We start from the raw sequence: 20,809 nt of genomic DNA on the forward strand, positions 1-20,809 counted from the left end.
AGGCCACCCTGGGGCTGGCCCCTGTCATCGACAAGGCTGCTGCCGGGTCACGTTTTCCAAGCGGGCGACATGTGAGTTTTTGTAGTCATGTTCGTCGTAAGCAAAATTAAAAATGAAAAGCTCTCTATTTTGTAGTTGAAACAGTTATGTGTATTTGCAACAAAATTTTCTTATTCGATTATAATTTTCAAAGAAAAAAATATGAGTCCCATATTGAGGAGCCTCACGATTTTTAGATATTGTGAAATGAACGACGAACGCTTCACAACACCGTTGTAATGCATCTAAATCCCAGTAATCTCCTCCGCGGACAAAATGAATTGGTCTTCCAGAATGTCCACTTCCATCACCAAAATACCAACGCTGATCACCAGATGAATAAATGAGCTGAAATGACCGATTTAGCACCAGAAAGGCCGTACTCACCAATGGTGCCTACCGCAATCTGGCATAGTGAACCTCCCAGACATCATGGTCAGGGCGTCCGATTACATGTGGAAGGTTTTGAACAATCAACAAAATGGTTCAAATCGTAACAAAAGAAAAGCTTTTTGCCCTTCGTAGCTGAATTTTTGTCAGCTCCTGGCGATCCCAACCCACCCGTGGCGGTTTGTGGGCTCAAGTCGCCATGTCCGCACTCGCGGGGGCACAGTCAGGATAATCAGAGACGAAGGGGGAGCGTAACCAAGTGAGATCTCATCACGTAGAACTACTGGTGGAGTCGGGGAGGATCTCTGCATGCTCGATCTTGGCTGCGCCAATGCCTGCTCGCTATTTGACCTCTGATTTGGATGGTCTGCGGCCGGCGGCAGCATACCGCAGACCGCTGGCCAATGTCATGGAGGTCAATGGGCGGGGGAATGTGCGGAGCGTTAGAGTACACTCAACTTTTTCCATTAAGTTTCGCCGCAGAATTGCAGTTTTGCAAAAGGAAGGTAGAATTCTGGAGCACATACAACGATCTTGGTGAGATGTGACTTTGTGGGTGGAAATCTAGACGAAAACGTTGAAGGGCATGGCAAGAGTAAGTCCGTTTTTTAATTCCATGAATCTCTGAATTGGGCACATTTGAATGCCAACACTGAGGTAGTCCGTCTTATATGGAAATATTAGGCATGCATCATATTTTGGTTTGCCAGAGATTGGGATGAGAGCAAAGAACCAGCAAAATGCTTCAGGACAACTACCCTGTATAATATTATATCGTCTTATGGGATGGTTCACGCTTGCACGCCCAAGCGCGATTTAACCACCCTAAATCCTACAGCACTCAAAGCATGCATGCTTAATGCCGTTAGCTCAACACAGAAGCCTTGAACCCATAATGATCAAAATGATTATTTATACACAAAATGCAGCACAATATAAGGGATTGCTTGGTACATATGCAAGGGTACAGATTACGCCCCTGGTCAGGAAGTGCACCTGGTAAGATTGTTATGGGGTGTCGCTGTTGACGGCACGTTCCTTGCAGGTGACCCTATTGTCGGCTTACTGACTGACCAGAGAGGAGGAGCGGCACGAGCACTAATGTGACCGACATTGCTGGTCGTGACGCAGTATTTGCACTGCGCCAGTTGCGTTCAGTTGACATGGCATCCGAATATGGATTTTATCTGCCTACCGGACTACATCAAGAATCTTGAGCATGGTGGTAGCAAGGCACGGTAGCTGCGAGCGATCAACCCGTGTCGTGCGTCGGCTCCTTCCGTACCAGCATCACTCTCCAGAGCAGGACAACTCTCTAGACATTCCACGTCTGCCGTGAGGCTCTGGGTATGTTCTTTTCCTGGTACGCATCCAAGAGTATAGATATCCTGCCTCATCATTACCCTCAACCTTGTCCGCCATATTCCAAGGTAGAACGGACAAGCGAAGCAATAACTTACAGCAAACCTGCTGTTGGCACCTGTGGCCGAGCAAACGTCTCTTCGCGACAAATCAGGAATGAAAAGAGGACATTGTGGAAGAGTTCGCTGATGGGTTCTCCGCAGGTGGTTTTCCTCCAGCAATGGCTGGCGTATCCATGCAGATCCATCTGAAGCAGCAAGTACAAACCTTTGCTGTCAGGGCCGCAAGAAGGATCCATTTTGCTTGGAGACCACAAATTAGGAAGGATATTGGTAGTTTGGTTCAGAGGGACATAATCGAAGCGGTTAGTGACAAGCCATTAGAATGGTGCCAGCCACTGGTGGTCGTTCCCAAGGCGTCGGGAGATCCTCGTGTCTACGTCGACCTCTCCAAGCTGAACTCCTTCGTCAAGCGATCACTGCACCCTCTCGTCACACCGAAGGGGACGGTGTCAGCAATACCTGCAGAGCGCCGCTGTTTCACGTCTGTGGACGCGGCGTCGGGTTACCGACAACTCCCATTGGACGCAGACCGCCGGTATCTCACCACTTTCATCACGCCGTGGGGTCGCTTTCGTTTCCCCAGGGCACCCATGGGCCTCATTTCAACCAAAGGCGAGGTCTGCCGCAGGGGAGACATCGCTATCGAAGGTCTCAACAACATCGTCAAGGTGGCTGTCGACGTGCTGGTCTTCGACGAGAACTTTGAAGTCCACACTCAGCGGTTCCGAGTCCTTCTGCAGCGCTGCCGGGAGTAGAAGAGCATCTTGAAGAGGGAGAAATTCGTCTTCGCAGAAGCAGAAGTAGACTACTACGGATATCAAGTATTCCATCGAGGCGCGAAAGCAAACCCGCCCAAGATGAGAGTTATCGCTGGTTTCCCGCACTCTCCAACATCACCGTATTGCGTTGATTCACGGGAATGGCTCAGCAGCTGACGAATTTCAGCTCTGACATCGCGTACACGCGATGCATGTGCGGCATGTGGCAGGCACGCTGTTCTCCGGTGACGAAGAGGCGCCAGAGCATCTCAAGAGCCTTCGATTTGAGGACCTCACCACAATGCCATCTAGCGACGCGGCATACCGAGGGCTGCTCTGTCACGGCCAGAAAGTCTGGCCGTCACCCAAACAGCTTCTGGACGTCGATCTGCAGCCATATTAAACGATCCGAGGAGACTTCTCTGCTGTGGACAGCCTCGCGCTGGAAAGCCCCATGATCGTCATACTGCTTGCTGCTAGACCCCAAATTCTTGGCAGCCTCCACGCGGCTTATCAGGGGACTAGGCGTATGAAGAGACGCGTCAGACAGCAGGTTGTCTGGTGGTCTAGATTCAAAAATCAAGAAACTGATGGACAGCTGTGAGGTCTGCCAGCTGCGCCGCCCGAACCAATGACTGCCTCTCCACCATCTTGCATCTTTGAGAAAGTTTCGGCAGACCTGTTCTTCCATGCTGATCATCATTTCCTAGTCTACAGGGACAGAGCCTCGGATGGCCTGTCAGTTTTGCATTCCCCAGAGGAGACACTCGAGCCGGCCGGCTGATCCAGGTCATCAGAGAGGCATTCGCCGATCTCGGCATTCCAAACCGCTTCCGCTCCGACTGAGGTCCTCGGTTCTCCAGATGCGACGCCAAGAGATTCTTCTGACGTTGAGTAGTGAGGCTGAAACAATCAACGCCCCGACACGCACAGTCACATGGGCACGCTGGAGTCCTGGCCGTCAACGCGCTCATCCAGACGACGTGCCATAGCGGAGAACTCAACACCGATGCTTATTATGAAGGCCTTCTGGAACTTCGGAACACGCCCGGGCTGATGGTCGCTCCCAGCTCAGGTCGTTTACGACCATCCCTTCTGTTCCCATGTTCCTGCCGGTCGCCGCTTATTCTCTCATGAGTGGCAGCGCAGCTGACTGCGGCTCCGAAGCAGCAGCACTGAAGAGCACAGGTTTTAGCTACTACTGCTGGACCGCCAAAACTCTGCCACCTCTGAGGGACGGTACAGAGGTTCGCATGCAAGATCCCCGCAACAAGCTGTGGGATGCGTGGGAACCGCCATCGGCGTTAGTCGCAGACGTGACTACTACATCAAGTCGCCCAGCGGTAAAGTTCTCTGGGTGGAGAAATTGTTGTTTTCTTCTCCTGACTCTGCAGGGCCCTGATGAAGCTCAGGAGCGGTCGACCCCTTCACCTTGCCGACCTGCCCCCGGGGGCGGCGTCAGACGCAGTCAACTTGGCGGGCGGCGACCAGACCGTCTCCAGCTGTGACGACGTCATCGATTCGGTCGCCGCGGAGGGGGATGTGGCGTGTTCCTGCCCGGCTGGCCCGCCGGGACGTCCCGGCAGCCGCCGGATCGCCGCCTGGCGCCATGCGGCCCGTTGCCCGAGCCGTCGGTCAACCGACCGTGTGAAGGGCATCAGGGCCCTGTAAAACGCTGCTATTGGCTAGCGAACGGTGAGCGAGGTTATGTTGCGTGTGTGTGTCTAACTGTAAGGGTACAGTCGTCTTCATCAACTCTGTGAGATTGTGCCTCTGATCGACTGCTGTCTCCCGAGAGCACAGCAGTGAACTTCACGCGTTGGGTAAAGCCATGGATACTCACATGCAATGGGTAACAGCAGGGAGGCAGCCAGCGTTTTCTCAATTGCAGACCCTAACGCTCAATGAGTACGCATCACACCGATTTTTCACACCTATCGGGAGGCCGTTGTATTGAAAAACGAAAAAAAAACGCTGTTGGCCATGGTTCCATTCTACCGACGACGCTTTGGACAATGCGGTGCACTCCACCGGACATGGCCCACCCGACGCGTCATTGCACATCTTCGCAGCGGTTGATTTGTATGGCTGCACACTCCCGACGGTTCAGTTGGCTGTACATCGCGCCGGAGTGCGGAGGGCACATCGCTGTGCTGTCAGTCGTCTGGTCGCGATAGACGCAGGGCGCCTGGTCAGGCTGAAGATCTGGACTCCCCGCTCTGGGGCATGCTTGTCAAGCAGCGGTTTGAAGTTTGCCAGGAACGCACCCCACTGCTTGCCGGGTGAAAAATGCGTCGGAATGGCGTTCAGTCGGCAGTGACCACCAGCTGTAGTAGATGTTCTGTTACGTCACATGTTGAAGGTAGCAGAGACAAGTGCCAAAGAAATAGCCAAGGAAGCATGCTATGGTCGATGTAGTGCCGGGGCGCCACATCCGTTCGTTGGAGCTGATTCGGAGAGTTTGTGATCAATGCCGGGCTCATCCTCGTGCAGCATGCTGCAGTAAACATTGTCATGATCACCACCGACCGTGTACATTGTACGCTGTACAAGGCAGAGGTTCCATTTCCGCAATTCTTACGAGGCAGTCTTAACTACGCACTTGCTGTCGGAATCCCCGCCACAGCGCGCGTGCATACAGCGGGGCAGCCCTGATTTCTCGGGCACGGAGGTCAGAGGACTACTTCGGCGGCGACCAGGGTCAAGGCCGTGCCCTCGGGGTGGACCAACAGGCCGAATATGCTGTCTAAAGGCCGACTATTTCCGCGACCCCACCGCCGCAGGCGCTCGTTAACGCAGTGCTATTACCGGAGCAGGACAATCACCCTCCGATGGCCTCATCGCTTGAGTAGGAACCGATAAAACCTGCCAAAGTCGACCTTGCCCAAGAACCGCCCACCTACGCTTGGCACAAGAACTAGGCGACTGCACCAACGACGTGGTCAGAACGAATAGAGATGTCGACATGAAAGCCGCTTTTGGGCTGCACGACTACTGCCTGTATGATACATATTTTTGTGCTTTGAAGTTCGGAAAAATGTTGTTGGTATGGAAATTGTATTCTCAACAGTGCAGTTTCACGATTAATCTATAAAAACCTAACATTCTTTTCAGTCGGATATTGAGGCTCTGTGCGTCTCATTTCGTTCTATTTGACATGTTATCCATCGGCTACGTCAGGGTCAGCATCCACTACAGCCTGCAATTAGCCTTCAACATGGTTGAAATCCATGGAAAATGCGGCGCTGTCACGTGACGGCCTAAGCAGCCAATCACTACACTGCAAATTCGATCCAGCCACAGCTTGACCCACTCACTTTTTACTTCGAAGCTGTGATATGGGGTGAACAGCACAGGTAAGTTGGCGGTAGTCTAAATGGTTACGCCTCCACTACGTTTTCTCCCTCTGTCATGGCGGAATGTCCTGTGGGGACGCCATTATAATTTCGTTGGTTGTCGATGGTCAAGGCCGTAGTGCAGTAATCAATGTAACGATTATTTCATCATCATTCGAAGTTACAATCAGGTAAGGTCGATGGTATGCAGCTTTAGGTGTGTTGGTCGTGTGCAGCTTCGGGAATAAAGTGTGTAAGTTGATGTGCGCGACTTTTGGACTGCCGCGGAAGATTCCGGCCGGTAGCCGAGGGTTCCGGCCAGCGAAATTATGGACTGCCGCGGAAGATTCCGGCCGGTAACCGAGGGTTCCGGCCAGTGAAATTATGGACTGCCGCGGAAGATTCCGGCCGGTAACCAAGGGTTCCGGCCAGTGAAAGCATGCCGGCTAAATTCTGTTTGGTCCGTACTTTGTGTTCAGGGAAACACAGCCACTGGCAGCTATGGTTTGCGCTACGAAAATGCAACGAAATCTGTAGCACAGAATGCTGTCAAGCAAACGATTAAAAGCAATACATTTTATCATAATTTGAGGAAGAAATATCCCATCCAGTAAGCCCGGGGTGGCGTCGCTCTGACCCCAGACCCCCGTCCAGTGAGCCCGGGGCGGCGTCGCTTTGACCCCAGACCCTCGTCCAGTGAGCCCAGGGTGGCGTCGCCCGTCCCCCGTCCAGTGGGCCCGGGGTGGCGTCGCTCTGACCCCAGTGCCCCGTCCAGTGGCCCCGGGGCGGCGTCGCGCCGCCATTGATCGGCGCCGCGCGGCGTGCGTCGCTGCCGGCGGGCGGCCGCGCCCTGCACACGACGGCCGGCCGCGCGGCGCCGCAGCATGGTCACCTAGCCGCGCCGCTGTGACATGCCGCTGCTGCCCAACTTGGGGCCGCACGTGGCGGCGGCCTGGGCGCGGGTGCGCGCCGCGCTGCCGGACTCGTGCCTGGCCGGCGCCGATGAGAGCCTGCACTTCGCCAAGTATGGCCGCCGCCCTGGCGACACGGAGCTGGCCGCTATGGCTGGCAAAGATGGCGGCCACGTCAACGGAGCGGCCGGCGGCGGCCAGGAGGCGAGCGGCGAAGGCCTGTCGGGCGACAAGATCGACGAGTGGCAGGCCGGCTGGAACGTCACCAACGCCATCCAGGTGGGTTGGAAGGGCGTAAAGGCGACCTAGCTAACGTCTTGGGCTTCCACGTGGAGGGCCAGGTTCAAACACCGGTTGTGCCATGGCCCCTGAACGCTGATATGACCTTTGTATTCGCTGGCGCTGCGTGAAATGGGTGCTCGATGGCGCGTGTCGCGTTCCTTTCCAATAACAAAACCGTGGCACATCACCAGCGTCGCCTGGCCGTAAGCAGTTCGGGTTACTGCCGGTACCCCCGGAGCTGACGCGGCGATGTCGAGGGTATGTGTCCCGCGCTGGTTGGCTCCAGCCCCAGGAAGGCGAACGGTCCGGCTGAGTCGGTGCAGCACAAGACCGCGTGCTGAGCAATGGTCGCTGAGGGCCAGCTTGCATGATGTAATGATGCCTATGCGGCCCGGTCGTGTTGAATCATTACGCCCCAACACGTTGTCTCGCGAGCATTTCTAGACTAAGGGCACTGCGTGATATCATCCGTTGAGCTGAGTGTGCTTCACTAGGTGGTGGGTTCCTGGTGCAGATAGCAAGCCGTTTGCGCGCTCGCGGCGCTCTTGCCACTGCGTCTTGACGTGCTGTGCGGGCAGGCCTGCTCTCGCGGGGGTTTGAGGACAGTCGGGAAAGGTGGCATGCGTATTTCACACGCGAAAATGCTTCGCGCGAAAGATCGACAGCAGCCATGAATGAAGATTTACTCATGATTTGGAGGCTCGTGCCCTTCACCAATTTTTACGAGTCTTGTCTTTCTTTGGGGCCCAGTTGTGATGCCAGCGATACATTTTGTGCAGCTTATGCCAGCGTGCTGTCATTCTCCTGCACAAGTCTTGGCTGTACTCCCCTGGACCCTGTCAGTCATTTCTGCAGCCTCGAGCTTGGTCAGAAGCTATCTGCCGCAAGCTGTACTTGCCGGCTGCTGTGTGAGGCGATATGTCGTCGCCGTATAAGCCGGTATGTCCGGCGGGTGACGCCTTATAGAGGTACGGTGGTCCCCGCATACATGCACCAGTATGTGACGCTCGGCACTTTTGGCAATATATTCAAAATCGTATTCGGATCGATATCTGGCCGACAATGGACTTCTGATTTGCCTGAAAGTCTGCACACAGCTGAAGCGTGATTTTCCGATCCCAGTGAACATAAAAATAAGGCCTTTACGCGCGTTCCCCCCTGGTCCCATTGCCCTCACTGAACAACGGTGTTGTAACCGATCTAACATCGCATCATTCCAGTTGGATTCCCTCGTTTTTTGATGCCCTGGAAAACTCGCGTAAAAATAGATATCGACCGACTCACCCGGCGGGCACAAGAGCTGAGCCGGGCATGTCCTATTTCGGGATCGTAGCAGGTCAAAGTCCCGGATCTCGGCCCGAATATGGATCTGAATATGCTGCCAGTTTGACAAGCGTTATCACGCGGAGCGCTCTACAACAACGCATCGGCCCATCAGATAATGAGTGACGCTCTTCACCGCTTCCTCCCGTTTGTCACTGACGCTACTCTGCCTTGGTTTCTGGTCCATCACTGACGCTCCCTCCCCTGTCTGGTCTATCACTGACGCTTCCTCTCCTGTCTGGTCCGTCACAGATGTTCCCTCTCCTGTCTGGTACATCGTAGACGCTCCCTGACCTGTCCTCTGGCCAATCAGTCACGATCCCCGTACTGTCATCTGGTCAGTCACCGGCGCTCCCTGTACTGACCTCCGGTCTGTCAGTGACGCTCCCTGCACTGTCCTCCGGTCCATCACTGATGCTCTCTGCCCTTCCCTCTGGCCGGCGACTGATGTTCCCTGTTCTCTCCTCCTGTCTGTCACAGACGCTCCCTGTGCTGTCCTCTGGTCAGTCCGTGACACACCCTGTACTGCCCTCTGGATAGTCAGTGACACTTCCTGCACTATCTCTGGTCAGTCAGTGACACTCCCTGCACTGCCCTCTGGTCAGTCAGTGACACTCCCTGTGCTGTCCCCTGGTCCGTCACTGACGCTCCCTGTGTCGTCCTCTGGCCAGTCACTGACGTCCCCTGTGTCGTCCTCTGATCAGTCAGTGACACTCCCTGTACCGTCCTCTGGTCCGTCAGCGACGCTCTCTGTCCTGTCCTCTGGTCATTCACTGGCCTGCTCACGCCCTCTGGTCCGTGACTGATACTCCCTGTCTTCTCCTGTTATCCGTCACTGGCACTCCCTTTCCTGTCCTCTGGTGTATCACTGGAGCTCCCTCTCCTATCCGGTCCGTCATTGCCGTTATCTGTCCCGTCCTTTGGCCCAACACCGGCTCACCCTGGCCTGTCCTCTGACTGCACAGCGACACTCCTTGTCCATCTAACCAGAGCTGTGGCTCAGCAGTGACATGCAGTCAGTGACCCAGCAAACACCTCAGCTTGAATCGGCGCCGGACTACCGGTGGATAGCTCCGGGATCGATTCCCGCCGCAGGCAGCTTTCATGGGCTCCGAGCCTCTAAGGAGTGGCGGGTGCCGGCGCCAATGGCGTCAGCTGTTACAATGCATTCGTCAGTGACCAGCGGGGCGCTGGTCCGGTGGCATGGGTCGCCAGTGACGCGCTCGGTTAGTGACCAGCAGGGCAGACGGCTGCTGGTCCGGTGGCATGGGCCGCTAGTGACGCGCCCCGTCCTATTGCAGGGCATGTTCATCGTCTCGCTGCCGTACACAGTGCTCCACGGAGGTTACTGGGCCATCGTCGCCATGATTGGCGTCGCTTACATCTGCTGCTACACCGGGAAAATTCTGGTGGATTGCCTGTATGAGGTATGTGGACGGGGCGGAGCTACATGATGCAACTTACCAAGAGTTGCAACATATGCAGGACTTCCGTTTTCCAGTACATTTTTTTTTCGTCGGAGTCTTTATCAAGCGATACTGCCATACAACATCATGACGACCACTCTGGAACAGTTGCCAGCTTGCATCCCAGAATGCGCATGCTAAGCGTTGTCTTCTGGAAACGAACCCCGGTTGTCACGACGCCAGTGATCGGATGTCCACATCGGTCAGCTGAGCTGCAGTGTTTTGCACGCAAAACTGCTGCATCACGCACATGTAGCCTGTAAGCTCTGCGACACACTCAAGAATGGCTAGTGCGTTCTGCATAACGCTCACACGTGACACATACGTTTTGAGTCTCACCCTCACGTAACCCGCACGTCTGGCATCACGACCACATGCAACACAGACGCTGCGTGTCACACTCACTTGGTGCCTGCGCTCGGCGTGGCACTCACACGTAACGAACACTTTGCGTGACATTTACAAGGGACTGCCATCCCCCGATCGCCACTCATACATGACCCCAACGTTTAGGCCACCCATATGTGACCCACATTGCGTCGCACTCATTCGTGAGCCGTTCATGTTGGGTCGCGCCCAAACGTGGTCCATCTGCTGTGTCACACCCACAAGAGCTTTGAGTAAGACCTTCGCGTGGCGGGTACCTTCTGAGTCGCTACTCAAACCCCTGCACGTGACTCAAACTCAAACTCCTATGCTGGAGTTTCGTAATCCTATGCGTCACTCATTCATTTGAATCAAGCTCCACACTTGACGTTTTTTAATGAGCGTTCTGCGTCTTACCTAAATGCGCAACATACATTTTGCGTGCGTTTTACACGTGACTCATATACTCATTTGGAGGCTGTCCACGAAGCGCAGTTGGTGGAATGCCGGATATCTCATTATGCAGTTTGCTGAGCAGTGGCGGGGGCTCGCTCCCCAGAAGCATCGTCTGCGACTTGTCAAAAACGATTAATTGGCAAATGGTCTTAAGAGTGCCTGCCTGACCGCCGGATGGGCGTATCACGGCGTTGCACGTCACGTGACATTTTAGACACGCTTTTACAAATGCCAAAGCATAAATTTTATATTGAACTTGCATTGCACCGTTGGTAAAGGTTATTGCAGTGGCATGTGTTGGAAATTTTCATTTCTATTCCATCCCACCATTCCTGCAAACATTGTCGTCAAAATTTTTAAAGATTATTTGCGCTCTGCGTTCTGTGTCACACACACACACACACACACACACACACACACACACACACACACACACACACACACACACACACACACACACACACACACACACACACACACACACACACACACACACACACACACACACACACACACACACACACACACACACACACACACACACACACACACACACACACACACACACACACACACACACACACACACACACACACACCTATATATATATATATATATATATATATATATATATATATATATATATATTGTCCTGAACCAAAAGATTTCAGTAAAGATTGAGTGATTTCGCAGATTTCGACCCAAATTCGCAGGAGTTTGGAGATAATTTACGTGAGGCAATTCGCTGGATGGAAGATGACTCACATGCAATCAAAGGGCAAGTTCTTGGTTCGTCCAATTCCTTGCTCTGTGATCAGACTCACTGACATACATATGGCCCAGACCAAAGTGTTTGAGGTGGCGGTGGCGGGGTGCTGCGCGGAGCGGTGACGGCGGGTAACGGCGCGAGGCGCTGCCAGTGTTGCTACACATCCAGGTGCCACAGATCAGGTAGCACTACCTCCTGGGCGTGACCAGTCTTACGTGGAACACCAAGCAACATTTTGCCGATGTTGGTGCCAAACCTTGTGGCCCGTCGCGCGCCAGCAGCCTCCGAACCTCCGTTTCCACCCGGCATTGGTCATTCGTGTCTAATGCACGTGCGTGCGCTGACATTGTTATTGTTTTATGTTTTGCGAGTGCTCTTCCGAAACAAAGGGGCACCATCTACGTTCAGTCTCCTTCCTCATGCAATGCCTTACAAAGGTCGTTCCTCGAAAAACAAAGCGCCCTCCTGCAGCTCAAATTTGTACCATTTGGAACACAGTTAGTCGTGCTTAATGGCTTCCAGAACCTGGAAGCTCGAGACACGCGAAAAAAGCAGGACGTTTTCCTTCTGTCGGTATCATTATTCCTCTACATCTGCGCGTTAAGGCCAAAAGTAACAGAGCAACGGAGTTACGGACTAAAATGCAAGGGATAACGGACCTCGAAAGTAACGCAAGTTACTCAGTCCTTTACACTTAAAGTCATGAGCCCGTTGCTCTGCAACTAGAAAGGTAATTCTATCTCGTAATCAAACAGCAGAGTAACGAACCGTGCCCACCTATGCACCATACGTCATGCATCAAACCCGCACGTCACTGGTACGTTTTGTGTGATACTCACACGTGATCAATGCGCCCTTCGTTGAGCCCGCAAACGACCCATGTGTAAACCACGGTTTTGTGCCGGACCCTCGCTTGACACCACACCTGCGTTACATACTCAAGCGTGACCTGCCCCTTCGCGGTGCCGTTGACAGGTGGCCCTGCGTTCTGCATCACACTCTCAGACAGGCATTTGTCCAGAATTTTCTCAAGGGAGGGAGAGGTACAGGTTTCAATTTTCTCCAAACTCCAGCCAATTAAGATCGAATTTCTGTAAAATTTAGTAGTTGATCAGTGTGTAATGCAAACGTCTTGACTCAGAAGGATTGGCCGTTGAGCCTTCCCACCCCTATCCCCGCCCGTTCCCGTTAGCTACTTTCCTCACTCAGTAGCTCCTCGAAAGTAACGCAAGTTACTATCCATGCGCTCTGTATCGAACACTCAGTGCAACCAATGCGTTCTGTATCACACACTGAGCCGTGACCCATGCGTTATGAATTGCACAGTCTGACGTAAGCCATGCTTCTGCATTTTTTACTCAGACGTGACCCATGTGATCCACATCACGTGCCCAGACAGCACCCATGCGTTCTGGATCATCACACAATCGGACGTGAACAATGTGTTCTAGGTCACACATTCAGACGTGACCCATGTGTTCCGGATAACACACTCAGACGTGACCCAAACGGTTTGGATCACACACATTCATACACAACCCATATGTTCCAGGTCACACACTCAGACGTGACCCATGCGTTGGGGATCACATACTCAGAGGTAACCATTATGCTCTGGATCACACGCTCAGACGCGACCCATGCGTTGGGACGTTGGGGATCACATACTCAGAGGTAGTCATTATGTTCTCGGTCACACTCAGGCGTGGCCCATGTGTTCTGAATGACGTACCCAGACCTGACCCTCGTGTTCTGGATCACACACTCAGACGTGACCTGTGTTCTGGGCTGTGCGCCGCCGCAGGAGACGCCCGACGGTCAGCTGGTGCGCGTGCGGGACAGCTACGTCAGCATCGCCAAGATGTGCTTCGGACCGCGCTGGGGCGCACGCATCGTCAACGTGGCGCAGCTGATCGAGCTGCTCATGACCTGCATTCTGTACGTGGTGCTGTGCGGTGACCTCCTGATCGGCATGTTCCCGCAAGGTCAGATCGACACGCGCTCGTGGATGATGCTGTGCGGAATGCTGCTCATCCCATGCGGCTTCCTGAAGAACCTGCACCCACGTCAGCACACTCAGCTTCTGGTGCACGATGGCGCACCTGGTCATCAATATCTTCATCTTCGGCTACTGCCTCTCCTGGGCCGGCGAGTGGGGCTGGTCCCAGGTGAAGTTTCGCATCGACTTCCTGCACTTCCCGATCGGACTGGGCATCATCGTGTTCTCGTACACGTCGCAGATATTCCTGCCGTCGCTGGAGGGCAACATGCGCGACCCTGGCAGGTTCGAGTGCATGCTCAACTGGTCACACATCGCCGCCGCCGCGTTCAAGTCCTTGTTCGGCTACATTGGCTTTCTGACCTGGCAGGGCGCCACTCAAGAGGTCATCACCAACAACCTGCCATCACAGAGCTTCAAGCAGCTCATTAACTTCTTCCTGGTGGTCAAGGCGCTGCTGTCATACCCGCTGCCGTACTACGCCGCTTGCGAGCTGTTGGAGAGAACCTACTTCAAGGGTCGGCCCTACACTGTGATGCCGTCGATCTGGGCCCTGGATGGTGAGCTACGCACCTTTGGCTTAGCCTTCCGCGTACTGGTGGTGGTCTTCACCATCATCATGGCCGCCATCATCCCACACTTCGCCATCCTGATGGGGTTCATCGGCAGCATTACTGGAGTCATGCTCAGCTTTATCTGGCCCTGCTACTTCCATCTGAAGCTCAAGTGGGACGTCCTCTCCTGGTTCACCCGGGGCTACGACATGTTCGTGATCTTCCTCGGCTGCCTGTTTGGACTGTGCGGCATCTACACGTCAGGACGCGCCCTGGTCGAGGCCTATCGTATTGGGCTGCCTTTCTGAGCGGTCGCGCCACCCGGCGCAGGTGAGTTCTTCACGACTGCACGTGAAGTTATACTCCGCGACAAGAAACCGAGTCATCTACGGTGGGCAACGGAGTCTTCCACGTTGAGTAATCGAGTCTTCCACACTGAGTCTTCCAGACTGGGAAACCGAGTCTTCCATGTCGGCCAGCGACATTCACGCTGGCGGCAGGTGTTAAGCGCGGACGCGACGCGCTGGTGGCAGTGCCGCCGGACTACGGCTTCCAGCGTTGCGAGCTAGTGCAAGCAAGTCTTCCCTCTGTTGAATGTGATGGTGTGCCATGTTGTGATGTCCAGTGTAGAATGCTTGGTGTCCTGTTGTGTACTTTGTATATCTAAGGTGAGCTAGTGCGGGAGGATGAGCGAACGGCGGGCGGCTGGAATCAATACCAGGGCCTGGCCAAGCGCTGAAGCACTCCTCGGGCGATTCCAGACCCGAAAATCTGATAATATCGTTTACATGGAAAGATGGGCGAGGTATCACAACTACGTGCCATTTTTTCTGCGGGCATCGTTCGGCTCTTTGCGGCCTTTGTCGTGGGTTATTTGCAGTGCGTTACATGGGACAAAGTTCAAATAACAGCAATGGAGCTTTGGTGTTCATTTTGCTGGACCTAATCTTTTTAATGCGAATCAATCGAATTTCGAATTACGAACTGCAGAATCGCAGCATCCTTTCCTCCCCTCCCTGTGGTGCCCCAGTTGGCGTGCCGTGACTGTGGCCGGTGGGTGAGCAGCGTCCTCCCGGAGAGGCGTGGCCGCTCGCCGCGCCGCGGCCCGGGCCCGGCCGGCCGGCGGGCGGGCGGGCTGACGTGCCGGCAGGCTGGTGCCCGCCGCCGGCCCGCCCGCCGCCCGCCGATCAATACAGCCTCTGCGCTCCCGGCCGCCAGCCGACATCCTCCGCCGGCGACGTCGATACCCCTGCCCGGCCCGACCGCGCCCCGGACGCGGCGGCCGCGGTCACCGGCCGACCGACGCCCAGCTGACTGTGACGCGCTCACCGGCTTATCACGCACGTGACGTGCGTGTGCGACGCGCCGGCTCGGCCGTGCGTCCCCGGTTTCACGCGACTGTGACGTTTACACGCTGCTGGTATGGCGGCTGGCGGCTGTTCGCTTTCCGCCTGATGTGATCAGCTGTTGTTTGATGAGCTTTCGGATCAGCACGCCCCCTGGCGTTATGAACGCAGCAATGCTGCCGCTGTCCACAGTCCTGAACACATTATATGCTGAACAGAGCCCGGTGCTGTTGGTTCTCGCTATAAAAAATCATGCAACGTGCAGGTGCAATGCACACACCCATTTTAAAGGACATTGATAGACCACGATGGTCGTCTGGATACAGCTTCCAACACAGCTTTCGTCCGCAGTCTGATAATTTATATCCGGTTTGACAGTCAACCGTATTTGGGCCCGACAATCCACCGCTTCGCTACCGTCATTGTCCATCGGTCCCTTGAGCGCCGTCCGGCCCACCCCAACCGCAGCATGCTCCGTCTTCCCTCGTGCCGAGTCGATCCTGTTGGGGTCAGTGTCGTGGAGTGATGGTGGCGCGTGGCCAGGCCGGCAGGGGGCCACCGCTGCCCCTAGGGAGAGCGGTCGGCCCTGCCCGCCCTCCCCAGCGCGTATGTCTCAGAGTCGCTCTAGACGAGCCGGTCACGTGGGTCAGCGCCAAACAGAAAACCCAAATAAAAGTGAAAAAGAGCTTGTGTTTTTACGGCCGCGGACGACGGACGCCCGAGCAGAAGAGCGGCATCAAGTGGTAGGGAAACGTCGAATCTCTGGTGCCGCACTGAACTAAGTCGTTTCTCCTCCGAAAACTCAGGCTTGCTCGCCAGCTGACCCGTGTTCCACACGAGCAGAAGAGCGGCATCAAGTGGTAGGGAAACGTCGAATCTCTGGTGCCGCACTGAACTAAGTCGTTTCTCCTCCGAAAACTCAGGCTTGCTCGCCAGCTGACCCGTGTTCCACACAGGCGACGGACTGTTCATCATTCGGAATAGCTGGGGCGCCTTGTACGGTCGGATGAAGTCGGCTTGTCGACTGCATGAGATGAATGCGCCTCGGATATTGGTCTGCGGGTGACTGCCGCCATCAATAACGGCCGGGGATTCCGGACGCCAAGCTGTGAATTAAGAGCGCCTTGATGGCCAGAAGAGGACGCCCGGCTCGTCTTAGAGCTGCGAGCTTCGGGACCAGCGTGCCTGCAGTGGAGTAGGACGCCCTCCAGCAAGCATAGATTACGTCGCATTCTCCTCTTGAGCTCCAATTTCGTCCGCTCAGTAAAGACTGTGCTTGACTGTTGACGAGGACTTGAAATTGGAAAAGGCAAAACGATCTGTACAAGTCAAGGTCGACTCTAACATGGCCAAATGTTCACACCCGGAAATATGAAAAGTGTGGGTACATGTGCACATACAGATGAATTTTTCCATTGCATCTGACTTTGCCATGATCCAGTGAAGAAGACGAAGCCATCCCAAATGTTCACGCGTGCCATGCATGACCCATGTCATGCATGTTGCAGCATTTCATCAAGTGACTCACAGCCACCGTGATCAGATTTATCGCGGTGCAACGAAGAAGAGTGCTAATCCAAGATGCCACAACTTCATTTGTGAGGTTGTCGTGTTAGCCATAACGTATTAGCCAATCGCTATGTTTTGACCAGACTAGCAGTGCATACGCAAACTTGGTAAGCGTACAGATTCTAGCATTAACAAGCATCAGTTATATATATACATATATATATATATATATATATATATATATATATATATATATATATATATATATATGCATGCTTAAGTTTGCCATGACCGAGCGGTGTCTTTTGCTATTTTATCGGTAATCGACCGAATCACATCCGCGTTATACCCGTTGCGATCAATATCACGCGAGCGAAATCAGGCTTTCCATACCGCCGTACAGCAGGCGTCCAACGATCTTACACCGACGGCCAGAGCAGGCAGTGCAACTCGTGAACGCATGAACAACCGTCGATCAGAAATGATTATATTCATGTTTTCACAAGGCTGTACAACAAAATGCATTCAGATGTTATCCACGTGGCCACAATAAATGCAAGCATCATTCGTTGGGTTTCGATGGGAGGAAATAAATGAAAATGAGATGATTTATTTATACATAAATACAAGCTTCCATGACCATCAGCTAGGTTGTCAAAGGTTACTGACATCGATCTCCCTAAACACAGCCCCGCACAATTTTAATTACCCACAACCCCTCACGAGCTCGCGCCAACTCAGACATACACACCCTGTGTCAAAGATAACTATCGATTCTTAGTTACGAGTTTGGAATTCCATGCGCGGACTCGATGATCACATAAAAAACAAATTTCATGCGGCCCACCACGATGGACAATCATTGTTACTATGACAACAGCGACGTTGGCAGATACGTCTTTTTGCGACCATTCATGTGCACCACTTTCCTGCGGCAATGCATACTTCTATGAGAGAAGAGCTATCATTCATGATGCATATTTTGCATGATTACCTAGCTGGTCATTCGTCTTCGACCTTAGCGGACCGTGCGCTACTTTCTGCAGCCATGTCACGTAACCGCAGCAAAAACATGATCGCGGCACATGATCGCAGTAGGGCACATGACCCCTAATGACATGCATTACGGATACTGCAGCCGTCCTGTTGCCCACGCCCTGAAAACCCCCATATACGGCCCGACCGTCCCCTCATCCGACACCGCCTCAGGGGCATATTTGCACAATCACGTGAGCCGTCATCAGAAACCAGAGAGCAGACTCGGGTACATGTTCCCTCCAAGGCAATGATAGGAGCAGTCTTCAGCCTGCCATAGCCTGCTGCGGAGCAGCCTTCAGCCTGCCATAACCTGCTGCCGGGCAGCCTTCAGCCTGCCATGGCCTGCCGTGGAGCAGTCTCGAGCCTGCCATGGCCTGCCGCGGAGCAGCCTTCAGCCTGCCATGGCCTGCCGTGGAGCAGCCTTCAGCCTGCCATGGCCTGCCACGGAGAAGCCTCCAGCCTGCCAGGGCTTGACGGTGAAGTCTGCCATGGCCTGGGTATGACCAGGCGCCAGCCTATCAGAGACGCAGGCTTCGGCCCGTCAACAGCCGTGCAGGAGAGTGGCTTTTGCACCCGACGGTCGCCTTGAAACAGCAGACTGACCCGGGTAGCCTTCCGACTCGTTACACCGATCACACCCAGCCGACGCTACTCGAGGTAGTCGTGGAGCTGTCTGGTGGAGCTGGAACGGGAGCTTCGCTGCGTCTTGCGCTTCCTCTTGATCACGAACATGGTGGTGCAGAGGGTGAGGATTTGCAGACCGGCTAGGCAGGCCAGTGCCGGAACCCAGGTCAACCTTGTGGCCCGAATCCAGTGCTCCATCTGGATGCCGCAGCCGTCCTGGAAACACGCACTCGTGACGTTCACACGCCTTTTTGTGACCTGTGAGGTCAATGATCGGGAAGGCAGCCTGTGCTAGTTTTGTGATAGTGGGACCAGTCACCTCGGATGGGTAGTGTCAAGGACAGAGACGTCACTAGTGACGTCACGTTTTTCTAGACAGGCGTGCCCTCGACATGAGCAGCAAACCCACTCCCGCAATACACGTGACCACGGCCGGTGTGGACGTGGCTCCATGAGTGCTTCCGCCGGGACCGGGAAAAAGGACGCCTGGAGGTCATATGCTGCCCACCGGCTCGCTGCAGGAATATTCCAGTGCGGTTAGCTGCAAAAGGATGTCAGGGCCTACGCAAAGGTAATAATATGCTGAATGAGTTAAATGCATTCCGTCAACGTCCCATAACTTAAAATGTGAAGCAGCGCGAAGACCGTTAGATGTCATCGATTGCATGCCGCTTCTCATGGGCAACGTTTCCACGTATTCTGGTGTCATACATGAACCACTGCAGATCACATGTCTATACGTCTCGCTTGTTCTGCAGGCATTGCAGCTATCATGTGTAGAGCCATCAGCGCGTTGAAAACTAAAACCCACACACCAAATAGCGACCATTTGCGGGACACAGGCGGCCTGGGACGCCGCGCCATAGTGCTGCCACCTATACACGACCGCCGCGTTCCCCCACCTGCCGCAGGTTCTTGCAACGGTCTGGGCCTGTGTCTCGCTCGTGTACACGCCCTCTGACGGCAGCTCCTGGTAGCACGTGCTGTCCAACAAGCTGTTGGTATAGGCGAACTCCTTGGGGCCCGTGAAGCCGCAGCACTCCAGCTGAAACGGAGAGTCTAGTTCAGGGTTGGGTGGTGCATGTCCATTACGGTGTGTCACGTGGTGTGTTACGTCACGTGGTGCATGTTCATGACGGTGTGTCATGTGGTGTGTTACGTCATGTGGTGCATGTTGACGGTTCACGGCGTTTTTCAAAAATGACATACTTTTGGACGAGGCGGTACACGTAGCGGAAGATGAGTATTACACATATACACACACCACGGCACACACCGCACAACACACACACACACACACACACACACACACACACCCATGTATACACACACACCTACATATAAGCGAAGGGAGCGAGTGGCAGCTGGCGGCAGGCGGTGGACAAGGGAGCGTCTCGCCCTCTTCAGCTTCGCCGGACGCGGTGTCGAGCCACGTGATGCGCCGGCCGGTGGTTCATCCCTGCCCCAAAATGTACACGCAGGTGTTGACTGTATAGCTGTTTGTGTCATGTCACGTCGCGTTATCATGCCGTGAACTTATTTGTCACAGGATGAACTCGTGTCGAACTGACACACCACGGTGTGACGTGTACCACATAAACATATTCAGGTCTTCGGACAGATTAATGTAATTAACATTCGACAAAGTACCTTGAAATCTAGGGCGCACCTATTTCCTAATTGCTTCAAAGCCGACATAAGGTTTTCCATGCAAATGTAGGCAGCCGGGCGGAGGGACCACCTGTTCGGTCGGCCGCGGCGGTCCATGAAATCCAGGGAAATTGGCCTCGATGGGGAGCACTGCGGCCCGTAGATGATACCCGACGGTGCTCAAGAGTGAAAGGAAATTTTCGTCGAGAAACGCTGTGAAGAAGGAGCTTTCGAAAGCTGGAGAAGCGAGGCAGATGTTAATTAAGGCAGCAAACTTTGCTGATTTTTGGAGTAATCAATAGAAAATATCCACAGCCAAGGTGCTATGAACTCATGGGCCGTCCATTTCCTAAGCCAGTGCACACATGTTAACAGGAATGTTGTATCCGATTTGCTTGTTGCTGATGTGATCAAATAGTGTTACGGTTTACGCAGGAGATGCGCTCGTGGCTCCTTGGAGATCAGATCCGGTCTATCAAATCTTTAAATGGAGTGGCTATATGTTGACAACATGGATACCATAGTTCTGCACATGGCTCCCTCATGGTGAGGAAAATCATTTGAATTTGA

At 54.0% G+C, this 20,809-nt stretch overlaps 1 protein-coding gene across 1 annotated transcript; it reads left to right on the plus strand.

Annotated features, from left to right (window-relative positions):
• Window positions 1–6,914: 6,914 nt before the first annotated feature.
• Window positions 6,915–15,182, plus strand: LOC119109634 (vesicular inhibitory amino acid transporter-like). The gene is given in 4 exon segments (XM_037233343.1): window positions 6,915–7,136; window positions 9,764–9,889; window positions 13,324–13,581; window positions 13,583–15,182. Coding segments are annotated over 4 exon segments (1,311 nt in total). The 5' UTR covers window positions 6,915–7,007; the 3' UTR covers window positions 14,381–15,182.
• Window positions 15,183–20,809: the final 5,627 nt, after the last annotated feature.

The sequence above is a fragment of the Pollicipes pollicipes genome, unplaced genomic scaffold, assembly GCF_011947565.3.
Source record: "Pollicipes pollicipes isolate AB1234 unplaced genomic scaffold, Ppol_2.1 Scaffold_7231;HRSCAF=8579_pilon_pilon_pilon, whole genome shotgun sequence".
NCBI classification, from domain to species: domain Eukaryota; kingdom Metazoa; phylum Arthropoda; class Thecostraca; order Pollicipedomorpha; family Pollicipedidae; genus Pollicipes; species Pollicipes pollicipes.